The 23,942-nt window shown below is 37.9% G+C and overlaps 1 protein-coding gene across 1 annotated transcript; it reads right to left on the bottom strand.

Annotated features, from left to right (window-relative positions):
- Nucleotides 1-402: 402 nt before the first annotated feature.
- Nucleotides 403-23,186, bottom strand: ddo (D-aspartate oxidase). The gene is made up of 6 exons (XM_088909586.1): nucleotides 23,133-23,186; nucleotides 20,557-21,778; nucleotides 18,117-18,296; nucleotides 8,589-8,697; nucleotides 6,582-6,758; nucleotides 403-5,511 (listed from the first exon to the last, which is right to left on the bottom strand). Exons 3-6 carry the CDS (start codon nucleotides 18,286-18,288, stop codon nucleotides 4,953-4,955), a joined length of 1,017 nt encoding a protein of 338 aa, XP_088765712.1. The 5' UTR covers nucleotides 18,289-18,296; nucleotides 20,557-21,778; nucleotides 23,133-23,186; the 3' UTR covers nucleotides 403-4,952.
- Between the last annotated feature and the right edge of the window lie 756 nt (nucleotides 23,187-23,942).

The following is a 23,942-nucleotide window of genomic DNA, read 5'->3' as shown; positions in this document are numbered from 1 at the left end:
TGAAGCAGATCTGCAGGTCACTGAGAAAATAGTACACCGCCCACTGAGCTCAGACAGAGAAGCCTGGAAAGCTTAGGGCACCAAGCACGTCTGCCTTTAAAACGTAGTTTTTAAAATTAATCAAGCAACGTAAATCATTTCTTGATTTACCAAGTGGACCTACCAAGTATTAACTCTGGGGGTGAATACTTAGGCATTCAATTATTTCTGTTTTCTATTTTTAATTAATTTAGTAAAATGTTTGGATTTTTTTTCACTTTGACATTATAGAGTACTTTGTGTTGATGAGTGGCAAAAAGTCTTAGTTAAATACATCATGGTTCCATGCTGTAGCACAATAAAATGTGAAAACGTCCAAATGGGGGTGTAGACTTTCTATAGGCACTTTATGTGCATTCAGCAAACAGTTCAATGCTAGCAACTGCACAAAATCTAAAATACATTCATGTTTAATACGTTTAGAATAAAATACAATTAAAATATGTTTGACCTCATTTCAGTATCTACAGAATGAAAACATTCAACAGTGTTCACATGTTCTTTTGTAATACGTAGCTTTCTGTGATTTATTTTTGTATATCTAAGCTTTTGCAGGTGTTCCTGCATTCCTCTTCTACACTATGTCCAGTCATGATTAACTTTTCTTCTCTTTGCTCATTTCAAAGTAACACCTGCTCCATTTCTAAAACTTTTTGCTCATATGCGTGTTTGTATTTTTACATCTAAACCATTTATTTATGGTTTTCTCTATCTTTTGTTATTTGTCCTACAGAGCTCTTTAATTGTAAAGTTTCCAGAATCTTTACATTAATCTACGCACATTTTAAACTGTTATTACTGATGACCGAATTACTGCACTTGCCATAGCTTAATTCACCCTTTCCTGAACGTCTATGGCAAGCAGAGCTAGTGCTGTCTCTGGTGTGATCTTTTGCAGCTGAAATTTCACTGTTTTAATGAATAAAAAATTAGATTACTCAAATTTCTAATTATTTATTCTATGTAAACACAAAGTAGTTGCTCTCTGAAAATGTTTTTCTTGTTCATTTGGAGACCTTGATCAAAATTGATTTGAGACGTCAAAAAGCATTTGTTTTCTATTTGTATTTTTGCTCCAGAAAAAATACATATTTCCAACATTCCTCTGTTTGTTGAGATTTTAAACTTTATATTTCAGCTGCAAATTCAAATATAAATTTTACACTAATTACTCACAGTAAATCCTGATGTTTTGCTTCCCCTTACCAGAAAAATTACATAAATGTACTCTAAAAAAACTCTCTCACCCACTGCGATTCGGACACAGAATGGTTAAGAATGGGGACAAGTCAGGCAGCCAGATTGGGGCCATCTTCCCACCTCTATGACTAAAATGCCAAAAAGCAATGGCTTAAGCGACATACAGTACAGAGCTGAAAAATGTTTGGTGCCGTCTTCTTCGCTTTAAAGGTACCCTCCTTGTGGAAGCACTTTCACCTTGAATGTTTGCCCATCAGCTAACAAGCAGACACAACTAAATAACAATCTGAAATATATTTGCAAGAATAGCGATTATAAGCGTTTAAAAAATGTACTTGCAAGATCACAGTAATACACTGTTATATTAAAACTAACACTCTATGGGCACTAAACTGTGAAGGACACTGCCCACTAACCCCCTTTCCCGAAAACATCACGGGGGCAACGTCACATACTGTAGCTAATTTACAGCTGGATACAATCTTATCTTGCCCTGTGAAACCAAAATTCCAGACATTTGTCAACATATTTACTAAAATTATCTGTCGTTAATCTCACTGTGTGCCCCAGTCAATCTTCACACTCCCAGTATAATTTTAAAAAAAAACGTGTTTTCAGGTGTGAAACATCTGTTGTAACTGCTAATACAATGACAAATATAATTGTGATTCTCTCACACAATAAAATACTATGCAAACAATATTCACATTTCTGAAAATTGTACATATCAAATATTAATATGAGTAAAAACGTAATAACATGAGTGAACCTCCAGACCATCTTCAAGATGTTTGGAGGGATTATCACCTCACACTAGGGGGAAGAGAAAGTGCTGGTGGGCATTTATTTCACTCTCCTTCATTCTTCCCAACCCTCACCCCCCCAGACAAAGGTGATAAAGGTGATAAAAATTCATTCAAAACGGTGTGGTGTGTTAACACAAACTCTGCTAACAGAGACGCTTGTAAGAGCAAGGTGACTTTCTGCTCAATTAAATAAAAGCTACAGTACAGACAGATTTTAAATGATTCAAGCAAAATTAGCTGTTTGTCAAGATCAGCTACTTTGCAAGCAGTACACAACTTCTCAAAAGGTACCTTATGTCTCTCGTGCAAAGTCAGCAAAGGTTTATTTTTATCATTTCAAACCTTGCCTCAGTGACTCATTCAAAGTCCCCTCCCAGCTGGGTTTCCACACACACAAATCCCAGGAAGTCAGAACCACAGATATACCGAAACAGTAGCGCACACGGCAATGAACTGAAGTGTGTTCATATTCTGTATAGATATACTGTCCCTGTATATAAAGTATGATACCGTACGGTTTTAAAGCCACTACAATATAGTATGTGTGAAATATTTTTACAGATGGTGGTTAAACACTCTGCCGGTACAGATGGGAACTGGATGGAGAAGGATGTATATATATTTTTTTACAGTTTATTACTGAACAGCCACCTTTACTACTCCACGCCCTTCCTGATCTCCCCCTGTCCAAGTCTCGTTCTCCCCGTAAACCTATCTAGCAACCAGACAACTCCACACAACTTAAAAACATTTCAAACTGCTCAACTGAACAAAACAGGACCTAAGCTTACATTAATATTCCCTATCGTGTGGTATTAAATCAGCATTGCACCTTCTTTTTACAACAATGACAGCAAGTGTTCTTATTACGCATTCTTCTAAAAGAATAAAACACTATAGCTTTTTATGAAGTACAGTATATAAGCTTTATATAGTGAGAACAAGCACATCAAAACTTTTCTAAAATAACCATCGGCAAGTTACTAAGTTATGGACACAATGTTGATGGTGGAATACTTTGCCTTTTTTATATTTAGCTACCACTACCATCTACTGTATGTACAGTACATTAGATATATATATTGCATGTGAGATCGTATGGCTTTAAAGCCACTACAGTACAGTATGTGTGAAATACATTTTTATCTATTGAAATTTAGTAAAATTATCCGATTATTCATAGCTGAAATTTACATTAAGGCATAATACATATTATCTCAACGTGGATGTAAGTCTGAAAGAAGCACATCAACTCACAATGAGCCACAGTAGAATAATAAACTATTTTTCATATATTAAACTGAGTAATGTTGGTTTTGTAACCACAGTAGATATGGTGAACATAAAGGCTCAAAAAGAACTAATTACTAAAACAATAGTGAAGGTTATATCAATTTAGGAAAATATGGCTTAAAGAAGAAAAATGAGAAAGAAGAGAGCACTGTGCAGACTGTATAAAAGGGACATAAAAGGTACATGACTCAAGGTTAGAAAAAGATCATACAGAGATACAGGTGCAGCTGAAAAAATATGTGAAGAGGTAGAAAAAACAGTGTCTTTTATTAACCCAAAAAAGCAATTTTGATTTACACAAGACTCATAACTGATGGATGTGACTGAGGTAGGGCTGAAAGATCAGGACCAATAACTTTCTCACAGTTTAACAATACTCCCCAGATTCGTCTTACTCCTCAGATTTAGATTCCCAAACCAGCAGATCAGGGAAAAAGTTAAAGCAGATTAAATACGAGTGATAAAACAATTAACAACTTATTAATCTTATAAATGTATTGTTTTTCTTAAGAAATTAGACACTGTAGCCCTTTTTTGTCAAGTAGAATTGACATTTGCCTCAAAATTTAACTTGCAGTCAGAATACTATGTGTTTATCAACCATTTCCACTGATTCACTCCTCGCCCAGGTGTGTGTGGGGGGGTTAAGTGTTCTTTCTGAAATCAATTACCATTTAAATTCAAAAAGTTTACACCAAGTGGCAAACTCATGTACACTTGGCCTGTAACCCCACTCATCTACTTGCAGCAAACTAAATTTAATAGATCAGGTGGGTAGCTGCATCAGCATGCGTAGGCTGCAAAGGAACAAGTAATAGGTTTATTCCATGCTGAAAAAAAGAAGAAAGAAAACACAATGTTTCGGCCGTGGAGCCTTCTGACACACCCGAAGAAGGCTCCATGGCTGAAACGTTTTCTTTCTTCTTTTTTTCATCATGGAATAAACCTATTACTTGTAAATTGAATAGAGTCAGCTCCAAATGTAATTACAGTATGTGTCTAGAATAAGATAAGATTACTGTATTGGCCATATCCAATTTGTCTTTTCGCGTACCCCAACTTGCTCTCCATGAGACACACAGACTAAGCCACAGTGTCTAAGGATAGTGCAATCGCTTGGGACCCCAAATACCCAGCTTCATTTCCAAGAAAACCTTCTGCCCCCATCTGATGCTCCCATTAAATCATTGACAGGAAAGGCAGGAAAGAAATGGATGCAAGGCAGGGTTATTGTGGATGGGACATCAGTCCGCCACAGGGCAGACACACATGACATGCACACACTCACACCTAGAGCCAGTTTTACAGAAGCCAATTAACATACTGTGTAAGTATGTTTTTGAAGGGAAAAAATCAGAGCACCTGGAGGAAACCCACGCAAACAGAGGTTAATTCCAAGCTGACAAATAGAAGAACATTTCAGCAATGTAGTCTTCTCAGTTTTTGTCAGTCTTCACACACCTATAGAAGGTTCCACAGCCATGACATTGTGTTTTTTTTCTTTTTCAGTGTGGATTAACAGTTACCTTTTCCAAAACATAAAACTAAAAAATATTGTGGATTTTCTTTGGGGTTTGACTACAAACCATAACCCATAAGACACCACCAGAAAGTTCACAATCTAGATATTAAAGGCCTTTCATGTATACACTGCTGCACCAGCTGCACTGTCTCCAGAGCCGTGCCCCAACTCAAAGAAACACCCCACCCCCCATGGCCATAATTGTGAACAATGGGAACCTGGTGGTTCTGGAGCCGAAAGAACTCCTTCTCCAGCCTGAGGTTCTTCCTGCTAGGTCTCAGGCCAACCCACTCATTTAACTTCAAACTCTTCTTCAGAGAGGGCTCAAGGCTGCAGCAACGATCAAATATATCCATACACTCCCTGGCGTCACTGGTTAAGCGCCAGTCATCTGCCTGCCGAGTGCCTCCAAGTGTCACATTGTTGAGTCCAGGGTAGATGTAGGTCAACCCATCACCGTCTCTGATGAAGTTCTTCAGCCAGGGTGCTTGGACCTTGAGGATCTGACCCCGAACAGGGTAGAGCATCTTGTCCCCTGCAAGGGTAGCGGACCCAAGACCGGAGCAGTTGACAATGATGTCATAGTGCTGACAGAGCTGGCTGAAGTCCGTCACTTTTTCAGACTGAAACTGCACTCCTGCTTTTCTGAGCCTGGAAGATTTAAGTATTTATGTTAAAACAGGCTTTCATTAAATATTTGTTCTTTTTTTTTCTAGAACAAACACTTTCACAACACTTCTTGCTCTATTCATTATTCCATCCATTATCCACAGCCACCAAACCACAGTCTTGATCCTGGAAGCTTTTACCTGTAAGTCATTCAAACGTTTTTTTTTTCTCAGCAAATTAACTTATCCTGAGCTGCTGCATTTGACATGATGTGAGGACAAACCACTATAATGTCACCCCATGATTAATTTTTCCCATTACATGGAGACCTAAATGTAACCATATCAAGGTGTTAAACACATTACCCTGCATTTCATCGGCGTAATTTCAAATTAGGCTACATTTTAATATTAACTCTGCTCCACCGTTTTAAACAATTTAACCCTACATAAATATTAAATTTAAATGGACGTTGATATCAAAATTAGACAGGAACTTGTGACACCTGCGCATAATTTAATAATATAATTTGTAATATAATTACAAATTTTAAAAATCTTACACCATGCCATTTTGTCCTTTCTGAACCTTCACTCTTCATCAACTTGGCTGCTTTGATGAACTAGGCTATTTATCAAGGTTTCCTGGTCTTGTCTTTCCTGGAAACAAGAGCTTGCATGGGAGTAGCTCAGGTTTCTTTGCAGGACTATTTCCTTCTTGGATACTAGCCATGACCCCTTCTGCAATGTGTTTCATTTCAGCACAGTCAGCCCACACGCCAATAGCCACACAGTTAATCATAAATGGACCTAGACCAGTTGCATCAGAGTGTTTTGTCGATAGGAAAGGATTCATTTGTTTATGCCCTTGAATCAGTATCCTCTTACCCACATGGACTGAAACCTAGTCATTTTTGTATTACAAGTGGTCAATAGAAATGGCCAGTAAATTCAACTTGCTGCTTGCTTACAACATTATTCAGAAAATAAAACATTTCAGATATGAAAGAAATTGTACAAACATGCTTGTATAAAATAAGAAGAAACCTTTTTTTTTTCCTGCAGTATTTAAAGGGTGCATTTTAACACAGACAAAACAAGTGACACAGCTACCTTTTCTGAAGCCATGGAAGGTATGTCAAACACTCGCACTTTATGGTGGTGAAGGCATATCCAGCCTTGTGTTGTGGGAACCTCTTCAGTTCGGCACCTGTCATGAACCGGAAACCCAAGACATCTTCTGACCAGAAAGGTCTTTGCTCTCCTGGAATTTTCCGAAATATCTCCCACCTTCAAAAAAAATGGTAGATAAGTAATGGCTCGTAGATCTTTTCTCTGATTTATTCCTGGTCAAGCTATTTGGTTTCTTGACTGGCTGGACTGTTTTGACTACAGTGTAGTAAACATTCTGCTATAGGTGGCATTCTTCCCAGATAAGAGTTATCAGCATAACATTCTGTTCAATAATATATGAACTGTGTTGGTTAAAAACAATTCATTTTCTTTGAATACTTGTAATTATTTTTAGTTATTGCATATATATTTATATAGCTACTGTATAGGATTCAAACAAAATATGTATAATATGTAATGTATAATATATAACATTATTGCAAGCCCTTTCTTGAAGACACAAATATGTGCATGCATGGGCTCTTTGAAAAGGATTTTACATATACAGTACAGTGGATATAAAAGGTCTACACACCCTTATTGAAACTGCAGATTTTTGTGATGTAAAGCCAGAAATCAAGAAATGATGTCGACATTTTTCCATCTTTAATGTGACATTGCAACCAACCAAATTCAAGAGAAAAATATATAAATTATTAGGAAAAATAATTGAAATTAAAAAACCTACAACATCCAGGTTGCATAAGTGTGCACATCCTTTTATAATGGGGGCTGTAGCTGTGTTCAGAGTTAACCAATCACATTCAAAATCATTTCCAAAAGTAAGCAGCATACACCTGCCATCAACGAAAGTGATTCTGATTAACCCCAAATAAAAATCAGCTGTTCCTGTAGGATTTTCTTGAAACTTTTGTGGTTGCATCCTATTAGGATAGCCATGGTCCACAAGGAGCTGACCAAACATCTACAGGATCTTGTTGTTGAAAGGTACTGATCAGGAGAGGGGTATAAAAGGATATCAAAGGTATTGGATGTACCATGGAGCACTGTGAAGACTATCATCAATAAGTGGAGAAAATGTGACACCAAAGGGGCATTGCCAGGATCAGGACAACCCTCCAAAGTTGATGACAGGACAAGGAGAAAACATATCAGAGAGGCTACCAAGAGGCCTACAGCAACATTGAAGGAGCTGCAGGAATTACTGGCAGGTACTGGTCACTTCTTCCATGTGACAGCAATCTCCCGTATTTTGCACGTCTGGGCTATGGGGTAGGGTGGCAAGACAGAAGCCATTTCTCACAAAAAAGAACACCAAGACCATTTAAATTTAGCAAACAAATACATTCCAGTCACCCTAAACCATGTGGGAAAATGTCTTATGGTCTGATGAGACAAAGGTTGAACTTTTTGGCCTTAATTCTTAATGGCCTTAAGATATGTTTGGCACAAAGACAACACAGCTCATCATCCAAAGAACACCATACCTACTGTGAAGCATGGTGATGGCAGGATCATGCTTTGGGGCTGCTTCTCTTCAGCTGGGACAGGGGCTCTAGTCAAGATAGATGGGATAATGACTAGCTCCAAATATCAAGATATTTTGGCACAAAACCTGCTAGCCTCTGTCAGAAAGCTGAAGACGAAGAGGAATTTCACCTTCCAACATGATAACGACGATCAGTCTTGGAATGGCCCAGTCAGAGCTATTAGGTGGTGGGGGGGGGGGGGGTGCACACTTATGTTGTGTGTGTTGTAGGTTTTTTAATTTCAATTATTTTTCCTAATAATTATATATTTGTTTTTCTCTTGAATTCTTGAATTTGGTTGGTTGCAAGGTCACATTAAAGATGGAAAAATATCTGACATTATTTATCTTGATTTCTGGCACAGTAGTGGTGTGTAGACTTTTGATATCCACTGTATAAACTACTGAACTCTGTTTTTTTAAAGCAAATGTGATTGGAGCAAAACCACACTGCTCACCCAGAAAGTAAGAACACACCAGCCTCTGCTGCCTCTGAGGACTCAGAAATGGCTAGAAGATGGTCAAACGTATCCTTAAACCACCGTTTTTGTCGTTCCACGGGAATATCTGGAAAATTATTTTTAAAAAAAAATTAATTTATATAGGTCTTTTACCCAAAGAATACCAAAACATGTTGCATCGAAGAATGGAAGGTAACCCTTGTCATCCACCACTGCAATGCAGCCCCCTCCACGGTAATGCATGACAGCCATAATGTGCCAGAAGCCCGATTACACAACAGTTCAGTTCACAGAAGTACAAATCTACTTCAACAACTGAGTTAAGGGGAACCTTTACAGAGACGAGTTTGTATGAGCTCCGAATTGAGCCAGAAATGTGGGCTTAATAACTCTATTAGTATAATATCTTATATTTAATGACCAAGTAGTCAGGCCTTAGATCTTATCCAGAAGAACAGCAAGTCCCATAGCACAGTGTAAAAATGCTGGATCATTAGTTTTTTTTGGAAATTCTGTTCTTCTTTAATAAAATATTCTATCTTTATTGGTCCACCAACAACATTTGCAAAAGTAACCTAGTTCTACTCAGAAGTCTATTGTATTAGATCCAAGAACTGACCAAGCCAAACCTTGCTTGCCTTCTGAGATGCCGATTACAACACAATTAATCACTAACACTTCAATTCTGAATATTTGCCAGTGTGCATTACGCTGTGCCAATTATTAATATTATAGCTGTTGAATATTCCCAAATATTTCACTTTAAGTCGATTTCTGATAAGGTGAACTTTTAAATACATATTGCATATATGTGTACTTAATCTGGGGCTTTGTGAGTTAGTTTGATCTGCTTTCTTAGGGTCTTTGTATGTGCAGGAGTGTCTAACTGTGAGTAACTTTTTAGAAGGTAAAGGAACCTACAGTGGATATAAAAAGTCTACACCCTTATTAAAATTGCAGGTTTTTGTGATGTAAAGCCATAAATCAAGATAAATTATGTCAGACATTTTTCCATCTTTAATGTGACCTTGCAACCAACCAAATTCAAGAGAAAAACAAATAGATAATTGTTAGGAAAAATAATTTAAATTAAAAAACCTTCAACAATCTGGTTGCATGAGTGTGCACACCCCCCCAACTAATACTTTGTGGAAGCACTTTTGCATTTATTACAGTAGTAAGTCTTTGTGAATAAGTCTCTATCAACTTTGCACACCCGGACTTTGCAATTGAATCCCACTCTTCCTTGCAAAAAAGTTCAAGCTCCTTCAAATTGCCAGAGGATCTCCTGTGCACAGCCCTCTTTAGGTGATTCCACAGGTTTTCTATGGGACTGAGGTCTGGGCTCTGACTGGGCCATTCCAAGACTGATCTTCCTTTTCTGAAGCCATTCCTTGGTTGACTTGGATGTGTGCTTTTGGTCGTTATCATGTTGGAAGGTGAAATTCCTCTTCAGCTTCAGCTTTCTGACAGAGGCCAGCAGGTTTTGTGCCAAAATATCTTGATATTTGGAGCTAGTCATTATCTCATCCATCTTGACTAGAGCCCCTGCCCCAGATAAAGAGTAGCAGCCCCAAAGCATGATGGTGCCATCACCATGCTTCACAGTAGGTATGGTGTTCTTTGGATAATGGGCTGTGTTGTCTTTGCACCAAACATCTTTTAGAATTAAGGCCAAAAAGTTCAACCTTTGTCTCATTAGACCATAAGATATTTTCCCACATGGTTTGCAGTGATTGAATGTATGTTTTGGGAAAATTTAGATGGGTTTGGATGTTCTTTTTTGCGAGAAATGGCTTCCGTCTTGCCACCCTACCCCATAGCCCAGACATGTGCAAAATACGGGAGATTGCTGTCACATGGAAGAAGTGACCAGTACCTGCCAGTAATTCCTGCAGCTCCTTCAATGTTGCTGTAGGCCTCTTGGTAGCCTCTCTGATATGTTTTCTCCTTGTCCTGTCATCAACTTTGGAGGGTTGTCCTGATCCTGGCAGTGCCCCTTTGGTGCCACATTTTCTCCACTTATTGATGATAGTCTTCACAGTGCTCCATGGTACATCTAATGCCTTTGATATCCTTTTATACCCCTCTCCTGATCAGTACCTTTCAAAAATAAGATCCTGTAGATGTTTGGTCAGCTCCTTGTGGACCATGGCTATCCTAATAGGATGCAACCACAAAAGTTTCAAGAAAATCTTACAGGAACAGCTGATTTTTATTTGGGGTTAATCAGAATCACTTTCATTAATGACAGGTGTATGTTACTTTGGAAATTATTTTGAACGTGATTGGTTAACACAGCTACAGCCCCCATTATAAAAGGGTGTGCACACTTATGCAACCAGGGTGTTGTACGTTTTTTTATTTCAATTAGTTTTTCCTAATAATTATCTATTTGTTTTTCTCTTGAATTTTGTTGGTTGCAATGTCACATTAAAGATGGAAAAATGTCTGACATGATTTATCTTGATTTCTGGCTTTATATCACAAAAATCTGCAATTTCAATAAAGGCGTGTAGACTTTTTATATCCACTGTATGCCTGTTAGGAGTTAACAATTAGGTCCTCAAGAACTGTTTTACTTTTTTGTACACAACCGGCTGGCCAGGTTTCATCTAGGTCTCTTGAGTGAAGGTGTAACTCATGTATCCTACATGTGCTTTAGCAACATGGAAAAGAATAGGGCCTTAGCCGATTAGGGTCCTGGTTAAATGCCCAAGGGTGACCTAACAACCAACTTTCTAACTTTGTTTACACCTTACATGTTAAGAAACTGCTACTGACCAATCATAAATGTATGTTTTTGTATAAAAGCCTGTTGCTGTCCTTAGGAAAGTGAGTGAGAGATGAGGTTAACCTGTTGACTTCATCTCTTCTCCTTTCTTTATAGCAATAAAGAAATCTTCAGCTTGATTTACCAGAGTTGTGTGGTTTACAGAGGAAAGGGTCTAACAAAGGGTTTTGTGTACATACAGTATGTAACAGAATTTGTATGTTTAAGAGTTGTTTGAGCTGGCGGTAAGCAGCTTAACTGCCTTGCAATATTGATGGGGACTCCAAGTATAGGCAGCAGCTGAAAAAGAAGCTTAGGGTTTTGTTTGGAACTGTGGTTGTCCTATTTCCTGCACCTGTAGTATCCTATAAAAGATTGCTATTTATGACAAACCAACCCATGAAGTGTATTAATGCATAAACACAGATTGCGACACACATATCTTTCAACAGGATCACATTGATTTAAAACACACAAAACAGAATTATAAGTCTTTTTACATTGCAATTATGCTTTCTAGCATTGCAAAACCTGGAGCTAGTAGTTTGTATACACAATTCTAAATGAGGTTTAAATAGCACATGGTACAATTACAGATGCAGCCATTCAAAATGCGTGAGGTATTTCGCGGCATACCCCGGTGGGCGTGTCACAGTATCACGCGGTATGACGCAGTTAACGTGGTGTCACGTGGTTAACTATCCGGCGTCGCCTTGTAAAACCGCCAGGGGGAGCTTAACCTCTCATGTACAGCATTTGAGCCTTTAATTTTGAACTGTGTATTACAGCATGTTAATCATCAGTCATTAAAATGTTGGTATATTTTATGAAAGCAAGATTGCTCAGTTGGACAAAAGTACACAGCCTACCTTTATCATAAATATTTATGCATCAAAGCCTTTACTGAAGATATTACTAATAGTATTAATAATGGATGACTTTAGACAAGCTGTATACTCAAAGTATAATTTCTTTAGCACATTTGTACAAGCACTTGGAATCTGTCCAAGCCATACTTTGTCAGGCATTTTGTTTTACTTCAACGGGCATAAAAACTTCCTTGCTTTTAACAGGGCGTTTCATAATTTCTAACTACGAAAATGATTTAAAATGCGACACTTATCATTCAACTAGAGCTTAAAATATCACAAGGATCCTCAAGAGCACAGCAAAGAGTGTATTAAAAGACACTTGTATTTATCAACGCTTTCTTTTCCGTATACCAGATTTTATGGAACCACTTCAGAGGGGTGTCAGCCAGTCAGATTCCAGGATTCGGCACTTTAAAGGAAAAATACACACCGGTATTCCATTTCTCCCTAACGATTTTAAGCATCGAAGTATTTAACTAGCATGTGAAATAGCGTGTGAAAAAGTGGTAGTTTTAAGCTTTTCTGCTAATATAATATGGAATCGATATTGATTTAAATCGTGTTCTGATTTAAATCGCAAACGCGTGTTTAATTATATGTGTTTTTTAATCATAATCAGGCTAATGCAACATAAATTGATACAGTATCTTTGTCTTCTAAGCATCTTAATAAACTTTCAGCATAGCTTTCTACCCGTCAAGATTTATATTTCTTGGGATTTTGGGATCAAACGTGGAAGGATTAGATTATAATCGTTTTTATTTGTCAAATACGTGATTGTATTTCTGAATGTTATGTGACACCTACAGTAGTTCACTGCTTTAAATACATCGAATTAAGAAAGTTATGTGTAGCACTTTAGATCTTTTTTCTGAACCAGGGAAAATCTGATCATGTTTCTCTATAACAATAATAAAAAAAACTTTATTTTACATATCGCCTTTAAAAGTGGCATCTCAAAGCAATACAGTAGATCGAAAAACAGTTAAAAGGGACCAGATTAAATACCAGACAATCGCAAACGCATTTTCAATAAAATTATTTTATTCATTCAGCAGTTTGTGAGAGGAACATCCAGCAGGGAGAGACACACACACCGGTTTTCATTGACAAAATTGTTTTTTTTCAATTCCTTTTGTCTAACAGGAATGTTTTGTTTGTGGACAAACTGTTAGACAAGAGGAAAAGACCGCCTCCTCCTACGAAGCATTAATCGCGTATCTAAGGAAAATTGCAGTATACCTTTGTTCATGCACATCATTATACAGTACAGTATCTCAATTTGTATTTCGATAAAAAAAATCGTTTGCCCAGCCACTACTGTTGTTATTGTTTTTATCCTGTAAAGCGTTTTCTTTTTCTGCGTTTTCCATTTCCTTTTTCTGATCACTCGCTTTCTGGATACACATCTCACCTGTCCTGTTCTTTGTTTTCCTGGTTTGCTGATTATGCCTGCTGCGGTCCACTCCTACCCTCACACCTAAAGAATACTATTTTAAATTTCTTGGCGCAGTTCATTAACCCTTGTATGTGCTGTCCGCGCCCAAAATGCAATTAAAAAAAAGTAAAAAACCGCGCTCAAAATGCAATTTAGAGCTTAATAAGATACACTCCACAGGCAAAATTAAAGACGATTAAAATCTGTAATCTTTCCACTTGTACTGTGAGTCATCGGACAGTTTCTGCTTTGTGTAAGGATGGTGAGAAAGCTGTGTTCAATGTATTTAAGGGACTCAGAAGTAAAAGAAGATGCTTCATATTGCGTGACTAATTTTAAAAACCAAGTTATAAATGCAGACGCTCCCTCGGTGCCGCGCCGGGTGTAAATATCAAAGTATACATTCCCAACAAGAATTGTACCCATCTGTCAAACAAATAAAACACCTTGAATTGAATTGAGGGAGAGATGGGGGTAGTGGGACAGAGATACTGTAGACAGACTCAAGGCAAATAAGATACTTATGGGTACGCAGGCATTCACGACAGCAACATACGAAACGTTTGCACGTACTGTATAGTTAAGTTATTACTTGGTTTTCAAAGTGCAACGAAATACAATATTGTTGTTGCTGCTGTTCTGGTTGTTTTTATCCCGTAAAGCGTTTTGAGAAGCCACCTTTAAAGGCGATATATACTGTAAAACCACTGATTCTTATGGAATGTGCTCCGCAGGAGATTCAAATTTTTATTTATTTATTTTTTAATCGCGTATCTTAGGAAATCTCAGTATAACTTTGTTCATGAACAGTGGCATGTTACATTATCATTCGTTTTTTTAACAAGGCTCGCCAGCTAATGTGAATCGAAACCTGTCTTGCTAGCTTTTAAAGTCGTGCATGTGTAAACTGTACTAGAGGGCATGCAAGTTACTCTGCCCCTTTCAGCGGCAGGGAGTCCCTCTGCTGCAACACACAGCAGACAGAACGGGAGACTATTGCCTTTCATATCTGACACCAGTGAAGTAAAAGGGGTGTCTAAAGGGGTGATTTTAGACCACATTTTAGTTACTTTATTTTGTTTACTTTTAACATTTCTGTAATTTACAGTAGATGTCACAATAGAAGCCCGAAGCCTATTATACTCAGTCTAGCCTTGGATCCTCTGAGTCCCTTGACTCAGTTATTGCATATTAATTTCTTGAGATACGCGATTCCATATTATATTCCCTTTTAATCAAATTCTAAAAGTATGCTTGTTGACTCCGGTATCGCGTTACTTAAAGACTTCGATGCTTAAAATGTTTAGGGAGAAATGGAATACTGGTGTGTATGTTTTCTTTAAAGTACCGAGACCAGCCATATACTGAACGTTTAAGTTCCAAAATTAATATCGTTTATGGACTTCACACGCGTTGCAGTATGCTCCTATTCTTTTTATGCTCAGGCACTAAAATCTCCCTTCTGCTTTGTGTAAGGATGGTATCAAGAGCAATCTTAAGTGGTGAGAAAGCTGTGTTCAATGTATTTAAGGGACTCAAAAGTAAAAGAAGATGCTTCATATTGCTTGACTAATTTTAAAAACCAAGTTATAAATGCAGACGCTCCCTCGGTGCCGCGCCGGGTGTAAATATCAAAGTATACATTCCCAACAAGAATTGTACCCATCTGTCATGCAAATAAAACACCTTGAATTGAATTGAGGGAGAGATGGGGGTAGTGGGACAGAGATACTGTAGACAGACTCAAGGCAAATAAGATACTTATGGGTACGCAGACATTCACGACAGCAACATACGAAACGTTTGCACGTACTGTATAGTTAAGTTATTACTTGGTTTTCAAAGTGCAACGAAATACAATATTGTTGTTGCTGCTGTTCTGGTTGTTTTTATCCCGTAAAGCGTTTTGAGAAGCCACCTTTAAAGGCGATATATACTGTAAAACCACTGATTCTTATGGAATGTGTTCCGCGGGAGATTCAAATTTTTATTTATTTATTTTTTAATCGCGTATCTTAGGAAATCTCAGTATAACTTTGTTCATGAACAGTGGCATGTTACATTATCATTCGTTTTTTTAACAAGGCTCGCCAGCTAATGTGAATCGAAACCTGTCTTGCTAGCTTTTAAAGTCGTGCATGTGTAAACTGTACTAGAGGGCATGCAAGTTACTCTGCCCCTTTCAGCGGCAGGGAGTCCCTCTGCTGCAACACACAGCAGACAGAACGGGAGACTATTGCCTTTCATATCTGACACCAGTGAAGTAAAAGGGGTGTCTAAAGGGGTGATTTTAGACCACATTTTAGTTACTTTATTTTGTTTACTTTTAACATTTCTGTAATTTACAGTAGATGTCACAATAGAAGCCCGAAGCCTATTATACTCAGTCTAGCCTTGGATCCTCTGAGTCCCTTGACTCAGTTATTGCATATTAATTTCTTGAGATACGCGATTCCATATTATATTCCCTTTTAATCAAATTCTAAAAGTATGCTTGTTGACTCCGGTATCGCGTTACTTAAAGACTTCGATGCTTAAAATGTTTAGGGAGAAATGGAATACTGGTGTGTATGTTTTCTTTAAAGTACCGAGACCAGCCATATACTGAACGTTTAAGTTCCAAAATTAATATCGTTTATGGACTTCACACGCGTTGCAGTATGCTCCTATTCTTTTTATGCTCAGGCACTAAAATCTCCCTTCTGCTTTGTGTAAGGATGGTATCAAGAGCAATCTTAAGTGGTGAGAAAGCTGTGTTCAATGTATTTAAGGGACTCAAAAGTAAAAGAAGATGCTTCATATTGCTTGACTAATTTTAAAAACCAAGTTATAAATGCAGACGCTCCCTCGGTGCGCTGCTCTGGTGCGCCGGCTGTTACACAGTGCCTGTCTGCCGTAAGCGTTACAATATACATACCCAACACTGCTTGTACCCATCTGTCATGCAAATAAAACACCTTGAATTGAATTGAATTGAGGGGAGAGGGGGGGAATACTAAAGCCAATACTGGCTCAATACCCTCAATGGGCTTTGACGTGCTAATGCGTTGGTTTAACAGTCCGGGTGTGGCAGGCTTCCAATGTCAACTCGACTCGATTGGAAGACAATGAACGTATTTTAGCCCTAAATGAATTAATAGCAAACATGGTTTACATAAAATACATTTTTCCAAGAAAGTTTATAATAATACGATCTATAGTTGAAATCTGAGCCTACTTTAAAAATAAAGGAAAAGCATTTTCAGAGAGTAATCATGCTGTGTTTATGTAGAAAAAGCGATTAGGTTTACGAGCAATCTAATTACCTATTCGCTTAAAACGCTATTAAAAATTTACTCTGTTGCACACACACACACAATAGAAGCAGGCACCGCTGTCAGAAGGGAAGATATGTTCAAAATATCGCAAATATCGATCATGTTGCGATATTTTGAAATATAAAAGTCAATTGATTGTCCATAATATCGCTATTCTATTTTTTCGAAGAAATGTTTGTTAAAAGAAAAGACCAGCACCAGCTGGATTCGAAAACACAACCTGTCAGCTGGTAGTCACGTCTACAAGACAGCTCACATGAACAGGCAGGCGAAACAGCCCTACACAGCCCTGTCGCAGCACACGAATACCATTATTAAATTCTTTAGATACGCGATTCCATATTATATTCCCTTTTAATCAAATTCTAAAAGTATGCTTGTTGACTCCGGTATCGCGTTAGTTAAAGACTTCGAAGCTTAAAATGTTTAGGGAGAAATGGAATACTGGTGTGTATTTTTTTCTTTAAAGTACCAAGACCAGCTATACACTGTATGTTTATGTTCCAAAATTAATATCGTTTATGACCTTCACACGCGTTACAGTATGCTCCTATTCTTTTTATGCTCAGCTACTAAGATTTCCCTTCAGTGGTAAAATTCAATACCTACAACGGGCACAGCAAAGACGTTTACTGTCTTTCTACGACAGACCAACGGACCACGAGTGCCCCTGTCGGTCAACCAATCACGTACTGCGGTGCCCCGCGTCATCTTGCGTCATACTGAGCGACGTCACCTGCGGTACGTGTCTGTAACGCGCACTTTGAATGGCTGCATCTGTATAATATCACTTCACTTGATTTAAATATCCAACACTCTGACTTGTCTACATTAAATATCTGCAGGCCTTGAATTTCATCAAAATCTGATTTTTTTTTAATTTAAATTTGCTGCTTCTATAGTTTTTGGTGATCCTCCCGTTTTGGTATCATCTGCAGATCAGACTAGTTTACTAACTGAATCTAGAGCAGTAGTCATACTACAAATCCCTGCGGTGTTCTATTAATGACAACAATTTGAGAATTTACAATGAATAAATGATACGATATATAAATAAAACCTCTTTCACAATGTTCCAAAGCTGAATCATTAAAGAATTCAACTGAAATGCTACTCTCGTCTTACCTGGAAACAGAGAAGCACAGAGAATCCCTGCAGCTACATCACTGGTAGTGTTAGGACTGAAGTGTTCAGCCAGTACAGTCACTGAGCAGTGGGGAATGGATTCGGCAATGCACATGGCTGTCGAAAGGCCTACCACTCCAGCACCCACCACAACAACTCTGACACTCTGCATTTTCAATTCTGCAGGAAAAAGAACGAACCAGGGTAATTATCAACAATTAAACTCATAAAAACCTGTTTAACAATTGCTTAAGCCAATAATTTAGTGTATAATGTAATTTAAAACCATCCAAACAAAAGCAATCATTCAGTAACAGGCAATGTGTTGTGTTTGACGCTGCAGACCATACTTATTCTGATTCTTTGTGACCACTACCTCTAAAATCAAACCTGTAAACCATCCCTTGACTATTAACTATAAAGACACAAAATACATTTCACCATCTGTGTCACTGCTCCAAACACGAGGAAGCACCTGACACCACCAATAATGTTATGAAAACAGTGTGCCTATATAGTGTGATGCTATGTTTTGTACAGTCTTTCAAAGAAAATGCTTTTTAGCACAGTGCAAAAACACGCTTACATAGAGAAATCACAATGACGTAATAAATTATCATAATAAACATGAAGAAAATCTTTGAGGTACTTTATTGAGCAGTGGTGTACTCCAGCTAGGAGATGTGAGACCCAGAAACTCTGTGTTTTACATGGGTGGTGATCTGTGCAAGGTGGTGTGAGAGGAGCTTCCTTACAGAGATAAAGGCATTCACACACACAGTTGCAGCTGGACTTTTGTCATCAAGGTCCTGCCAGGAAATACACTAAACTAAGGTGAATGTTTTACTAATGTCTCCAAGAAGGTGCCCTTTGCAAGCTCTCCTGCAGGAGCAGGGCTCTACTAGGGTAACCTGCCTCACTGTGCACAGCTGTTCAAGCGCCTTTGCTTCCCAAATTCTTTATTTCGCACATTGTTAACCTTTGTAGTCTAACATCTCGGGAACCCAGTGAAATATCTAGCTTCACAATTACTTTAAAAACTTAAAGACCAAATTGCAGTATATAGAATGAATACCGTATATTCCTGTGAACAGAGTGATTCACAGTAATAAAGACATGCTGTACGACTAACATGTATCAGTTTCATTACATTTTAAAACTTGTACATACAATAGTTTGTAGATGAGTGACAACAAGTTATACAGAAGTATTTTTAAAAAGCTGAATGCCTGTTATATTTGAACACAGTTTTAAAACTATAATCTTATCTATTCTGAAAAGCAGCATGAAATATTTAAATGTACAGTCTGACAGTTAATGCTCAGCAGGGCCAGAAGTATAATTCATTTTAAGAAGGTACGTCTACAGGAAACGATCATGGGTCTCTCTCATTAGTGCTATAGCTCAAGCTACAATATAATGGATTCTATCTGTTGTAACTGATTATTGGTGGAAACCAGGATAGCTTTTCACAACACTTCTCCACCATGTATGGATGTCAACAGTCATACAGTATCTATGTGGTGACATTTAAACACCTATCGGTATAATGTTATATGGGTTTAAAGACATGAAAATAATAAGATCCTGTTTTTTTTAATCTGAAACTGGCGATATAAAAGAAAAGCGACATTATCATGACGTTTTAGTGTAGTACACGTACTCCATCATTTCAAATAAATTATTACAATTTCTTTCGTACTGAGTAATTTCCATTAGAACTTAAGGTCACAGTCAGTATAGTAATTTAACATGACTATAGAAAAAGAAAAATCGTTATTTTATTTTTTTTTAAATTACCGTATTGCTCCGTCACTATCATTAGGAATCTTTTACGTCATTGTCATACGTTTTTGTAATAGTTGGACCTACTGTCTGAACCTTTTAATATGATCACCAGTATTTTTTCAACTAGGTTCAGTTTGATTTTATCTGCTTGCTTGGATAAGGCTAGAGAACTAGGAGGATGGGACCCCCATGCAAAGTGGTATCTACATCAAGAATGATTACGATCAGCTAAAATTAGTTTGACTTTTCATTGTAAATTTCATATAGTAATAAAAACGTTTTAGATACATTGAAGGTGAAGAAGTGATTTAACAGTACGTTCTTTAACTTTTGAATAACGCTGTGTAACATTGGCTCTTTTCCTCGAGACGTATTTAATATATTAGTTTAATGACGTTTACCATAATAAAAACGTATAAACATAATATAATTTGTACTATCATAATAAAGAGTTTCTATTAAAATATTAGGAGGAATGGAAGACATTATTTGATGTATGTTTTAAATGTATGACTTCCAACAGTTTTCCCGGCAGGTTGTTCTAAAAAGGACTTGCGTCTTAATGTTGCATTTGAAAATCCACTTTAAATACTTAAAAATTGCAAAACACCTATATATTTACTATTCCCACAAGCATTTTTTTTTACTTAACTGTTTTAACTTGTCCAAATCCCGAATACACAGCAAACGACTCCAGGACATGAAAGCAACTCTCCCAAAGCGTATTTTTACCTCTGCCTTGGCGTAGGATGTATGGGCTGCCGTTTGGGTCAGAACTGGCGGAGAACATGACGACATGACATAGTAAAAAAAATATACACGTCTCTCAGAAATTCTTTGTTAATAATACGTAAAAATTTCCGCCAGTGAAACTATTAATAGTGAACATTTTCCAAAGTAAAAATGAACGAACAAAATATTCCTATACCAAATAAACCAACGTGACCTAATCACATTGAGAGCTTGTAATAACCAATCAGAAGAGCTCTATCGGAACTGTTTAAATACAAAGATCAGTACTACACAAATGATTCATAACTAAAATTACCTTGATATAGTCACCAAGATTAGTTTCAGTACTGTTAAAACTCAAAGTGGTTTTGAATATTTATAATAGCCCTGATTATTCAATTAAAAAATAAACAAGATGTTTGTATGTAAACGCATGGAATTCCAGAGAAGATACTGTATACCTAGGCTCTGCAATGCACTCAGTAACACTTCATCTAGAATTCTCTATTTAGTTTTGGTCACCATACAAGAAAATATGACAGCCTTAGAAAGACTTAAAAAAAAGAGCAACAAAAACGGTCTCAGAACATACAAGCGTGTGTAATCCTAATCCTTAGGCTAAACCGAGGAGTCTGTTTCACACTCGGTATTGAATCAAGGACACAGGGTCAACACAGGAAATTTGAAGGCAATCAATTTAGGACAGAAATTAGGAAACACATCCTTAAAGAGTAGTGCGTGTCTGGTACACAATCTAGGCACTTTTAAAAAATTGCTGGGCGAAAGTTGAGATTCACTTACGTACTGAGCTACCAAAAGACCAATAGGAGCCAAATGGTTCGTGTTTGCAAATCTGTATTATGTTCTTATGATGGATAATACCTAAGAATTGGATAAGTGTTACTAGGGATACAACAGACGGAACTGGAGTGGGCTGTAGCTTGTAGTCTTACCTTGTGTCCAGTACTTCCAGGGATAGGCACATGATACCAGAAATCAGCAGCTTTCTGATAAAGATGGATGTCAGTGTATTGTTTGTTACATACTCACCCACTTTGCAATCAACAAATGGAGAATGGTGACACACCAAACTGTCACAACCATTCATCTTGTGACACAATGCATTTCTCTTGCTGCCATACCTGCAAGTATGTAGGCACTTGAGTTACAGGAGTTGCATATAAGAACTGATTAACTATTTGTCTCCCACAGTGCTTTGACAACTGTGTGCCATTGCTGTGGGTATCCTAGTCATAGCCTACTACTGACATGACCAGACATGAAGCGCATTTGGGCTGTAGAGTTCTACCTACACTCTCGGCAAGTATCTCAAATGGTTCAAGTTTCAAGTTTGTTATATGGATCAGAGTACAAGGAAATGCTTACATGCATGTTTCCTCAGAAAAAATGGCATTACAAATCTTTGGAGACAAGAACATAAAACAGTACATACAGTATGCCAATAATAATAAGTAGCAGCAGTACGTATAAGCCTACAGTTAGCAGCAATATATAGTATATAAGATTAGTACAGAATACAACAGCAGCAGTATAAATTAGAAGGGCAACAACTGTAAACTTCAGCAGCACTCAAATAGCAGCAATATGCAAACTCTAATAAATGGTTTAGGTGACAGTATTTTGAGTTTAGTGTAAAAGCAGTGGGGTGCAGTGAGGGTAGGAGGTTTAAGAGGTGGTCTTCAGAAGTCTTATCGCTATGATGAAGAAGCTTTCTTTGAATTCAGAGGTTTGGGCAATTACTGTGTACTCCTAACTCTTCTGCCAGAAGGAAGAAGAGAGAAAGGTACATGCGCAGGGTGGTTTTGATCCTTGATTATATTATTTGGCATTCTGAGGCAGTGCGAAGTGAATGGTTTAAATGGAGGGGAGTTCTGTATTAATGATGGCCTGGGCTGTCTCCACCAACCTCTGTAATTTCTTTTTACTGTTGTGACAGTGTGTAGTGGGAAGCGCCATTGCGAGCACCGGTAAAAAGTCAACGCCCCGGGTGAGGGGACAGAAGCACCAGTGTGAGGTTAGCAGGGACCAGAAATAATACAAAAAGAGTGAAAAATAAACAAAAGGCAAAAAAGAAAGAGTACCACTGTGCCTTGTAACCTCCAGGCTGGGCTTATCCTATTTAACGGGGTCAAACCTGGGAAAAAGAATGGCTAGCACAGCGGTGACCAGACTGGACTTATCCCATTTAGCGGGGTCCAGTCGGGTGAGCAGGGCGCATAAGGCAAGAACAAAACAAGAACTTAGTGCGGAAAAAAAAGTGTGTGTGCCTGCCCCAGTGAAAGTCCGTGATGGGACAGGCAAAAAGAGAAAGGGAAGGAAACCATGACCATGGTTTAACTGACCATGATACACTCAAATGTCTTTGTGTTACACAAAAACTAAATAGCCTTACTAGAGAATGTGTTAGTTGGCACAGAAAAAATCATTTAACCTGCTGAATGTCAATCCAGGTGATGACCAATACGCCCTACTTACCAAAAGAATGCCTTTGTGCCACTGGTATGTTGAAGCAACTTCTCAGGTGGACTGGTCAACAGTAGAGCGAAGCCGTCTTTAGCAATGAATCAAGGTTTTGCATGGACCACCCCAGTAGACCAGCAGGTGTGATGTAGACATGTAGAATTATATGCCATTTGTTGTGTTAAGCAGACACATTAATGGAGAGGTCCAAGCAGTGTGATCTCGGCAGGAGTGTATAATCATTAACAATTCCACCTGTAGTAATTAATAGCAGCCTAAATACATAGTGCTTCATTGATCAAGTTCTGAAACCTCTCTTTCTGCCCCTCCTACATGGTCATCCAGACCTGACAGCTTGTAGCAACATCTCTCTTGAGAGCTGATGATGAGGTATGCTGTGAATAACCTAACAACTACTGAAGGTGCGGGGGACGCTTGAAACAGAAATGAGACAATGTACAGTTTGTATTATTTCCGGCGTGGGTCACAAGTAGTTGTGCTGGAATTCTACATGGTGTTTTCAACTCCAGCCTGGAGCTAATGTGGTTTGTAGAAGCCTTCCCTTTATCAGAATTGATTATAATGAGTGAAAACCCTTTCATTTCCTTAATTCACATATAGTCATAAGTGTAACAAAAATCACTAAGTAACACGCACATAATGAAAAATGAAACAGCTCGCAGAACTAACAACCCATTTCTTAAAATGCTGCTGGTTAAATTAAAAAGGAGCAACCTGTTACCTAGTCACTTGTTCAATTAATGAGAACATATAGGCTGTAGCTTTTTGCAGCAGCAGTACTCCTCCAGGCTGTGGCAATTCAAT

The sequence above is a fragment of the Atractosteus spatula genome, chromosome 2 (assembly GCF_055471065.1).
Source record: "Atractosteus spatula isolate fAtrSpa1 chromosome 2, fAtrSpa1.hap1, whole genome shotgun sequence".
Lineage (NCBI taxonomy): Eukaryota > Metazoa > Chordata > Actinopteri > Semionotiformes > Lepisosteidae > Atractosteus > Atractosteus spatula.
This window is presented reverse-complemented; position numbering and strand designations above follow the sequence as displayed.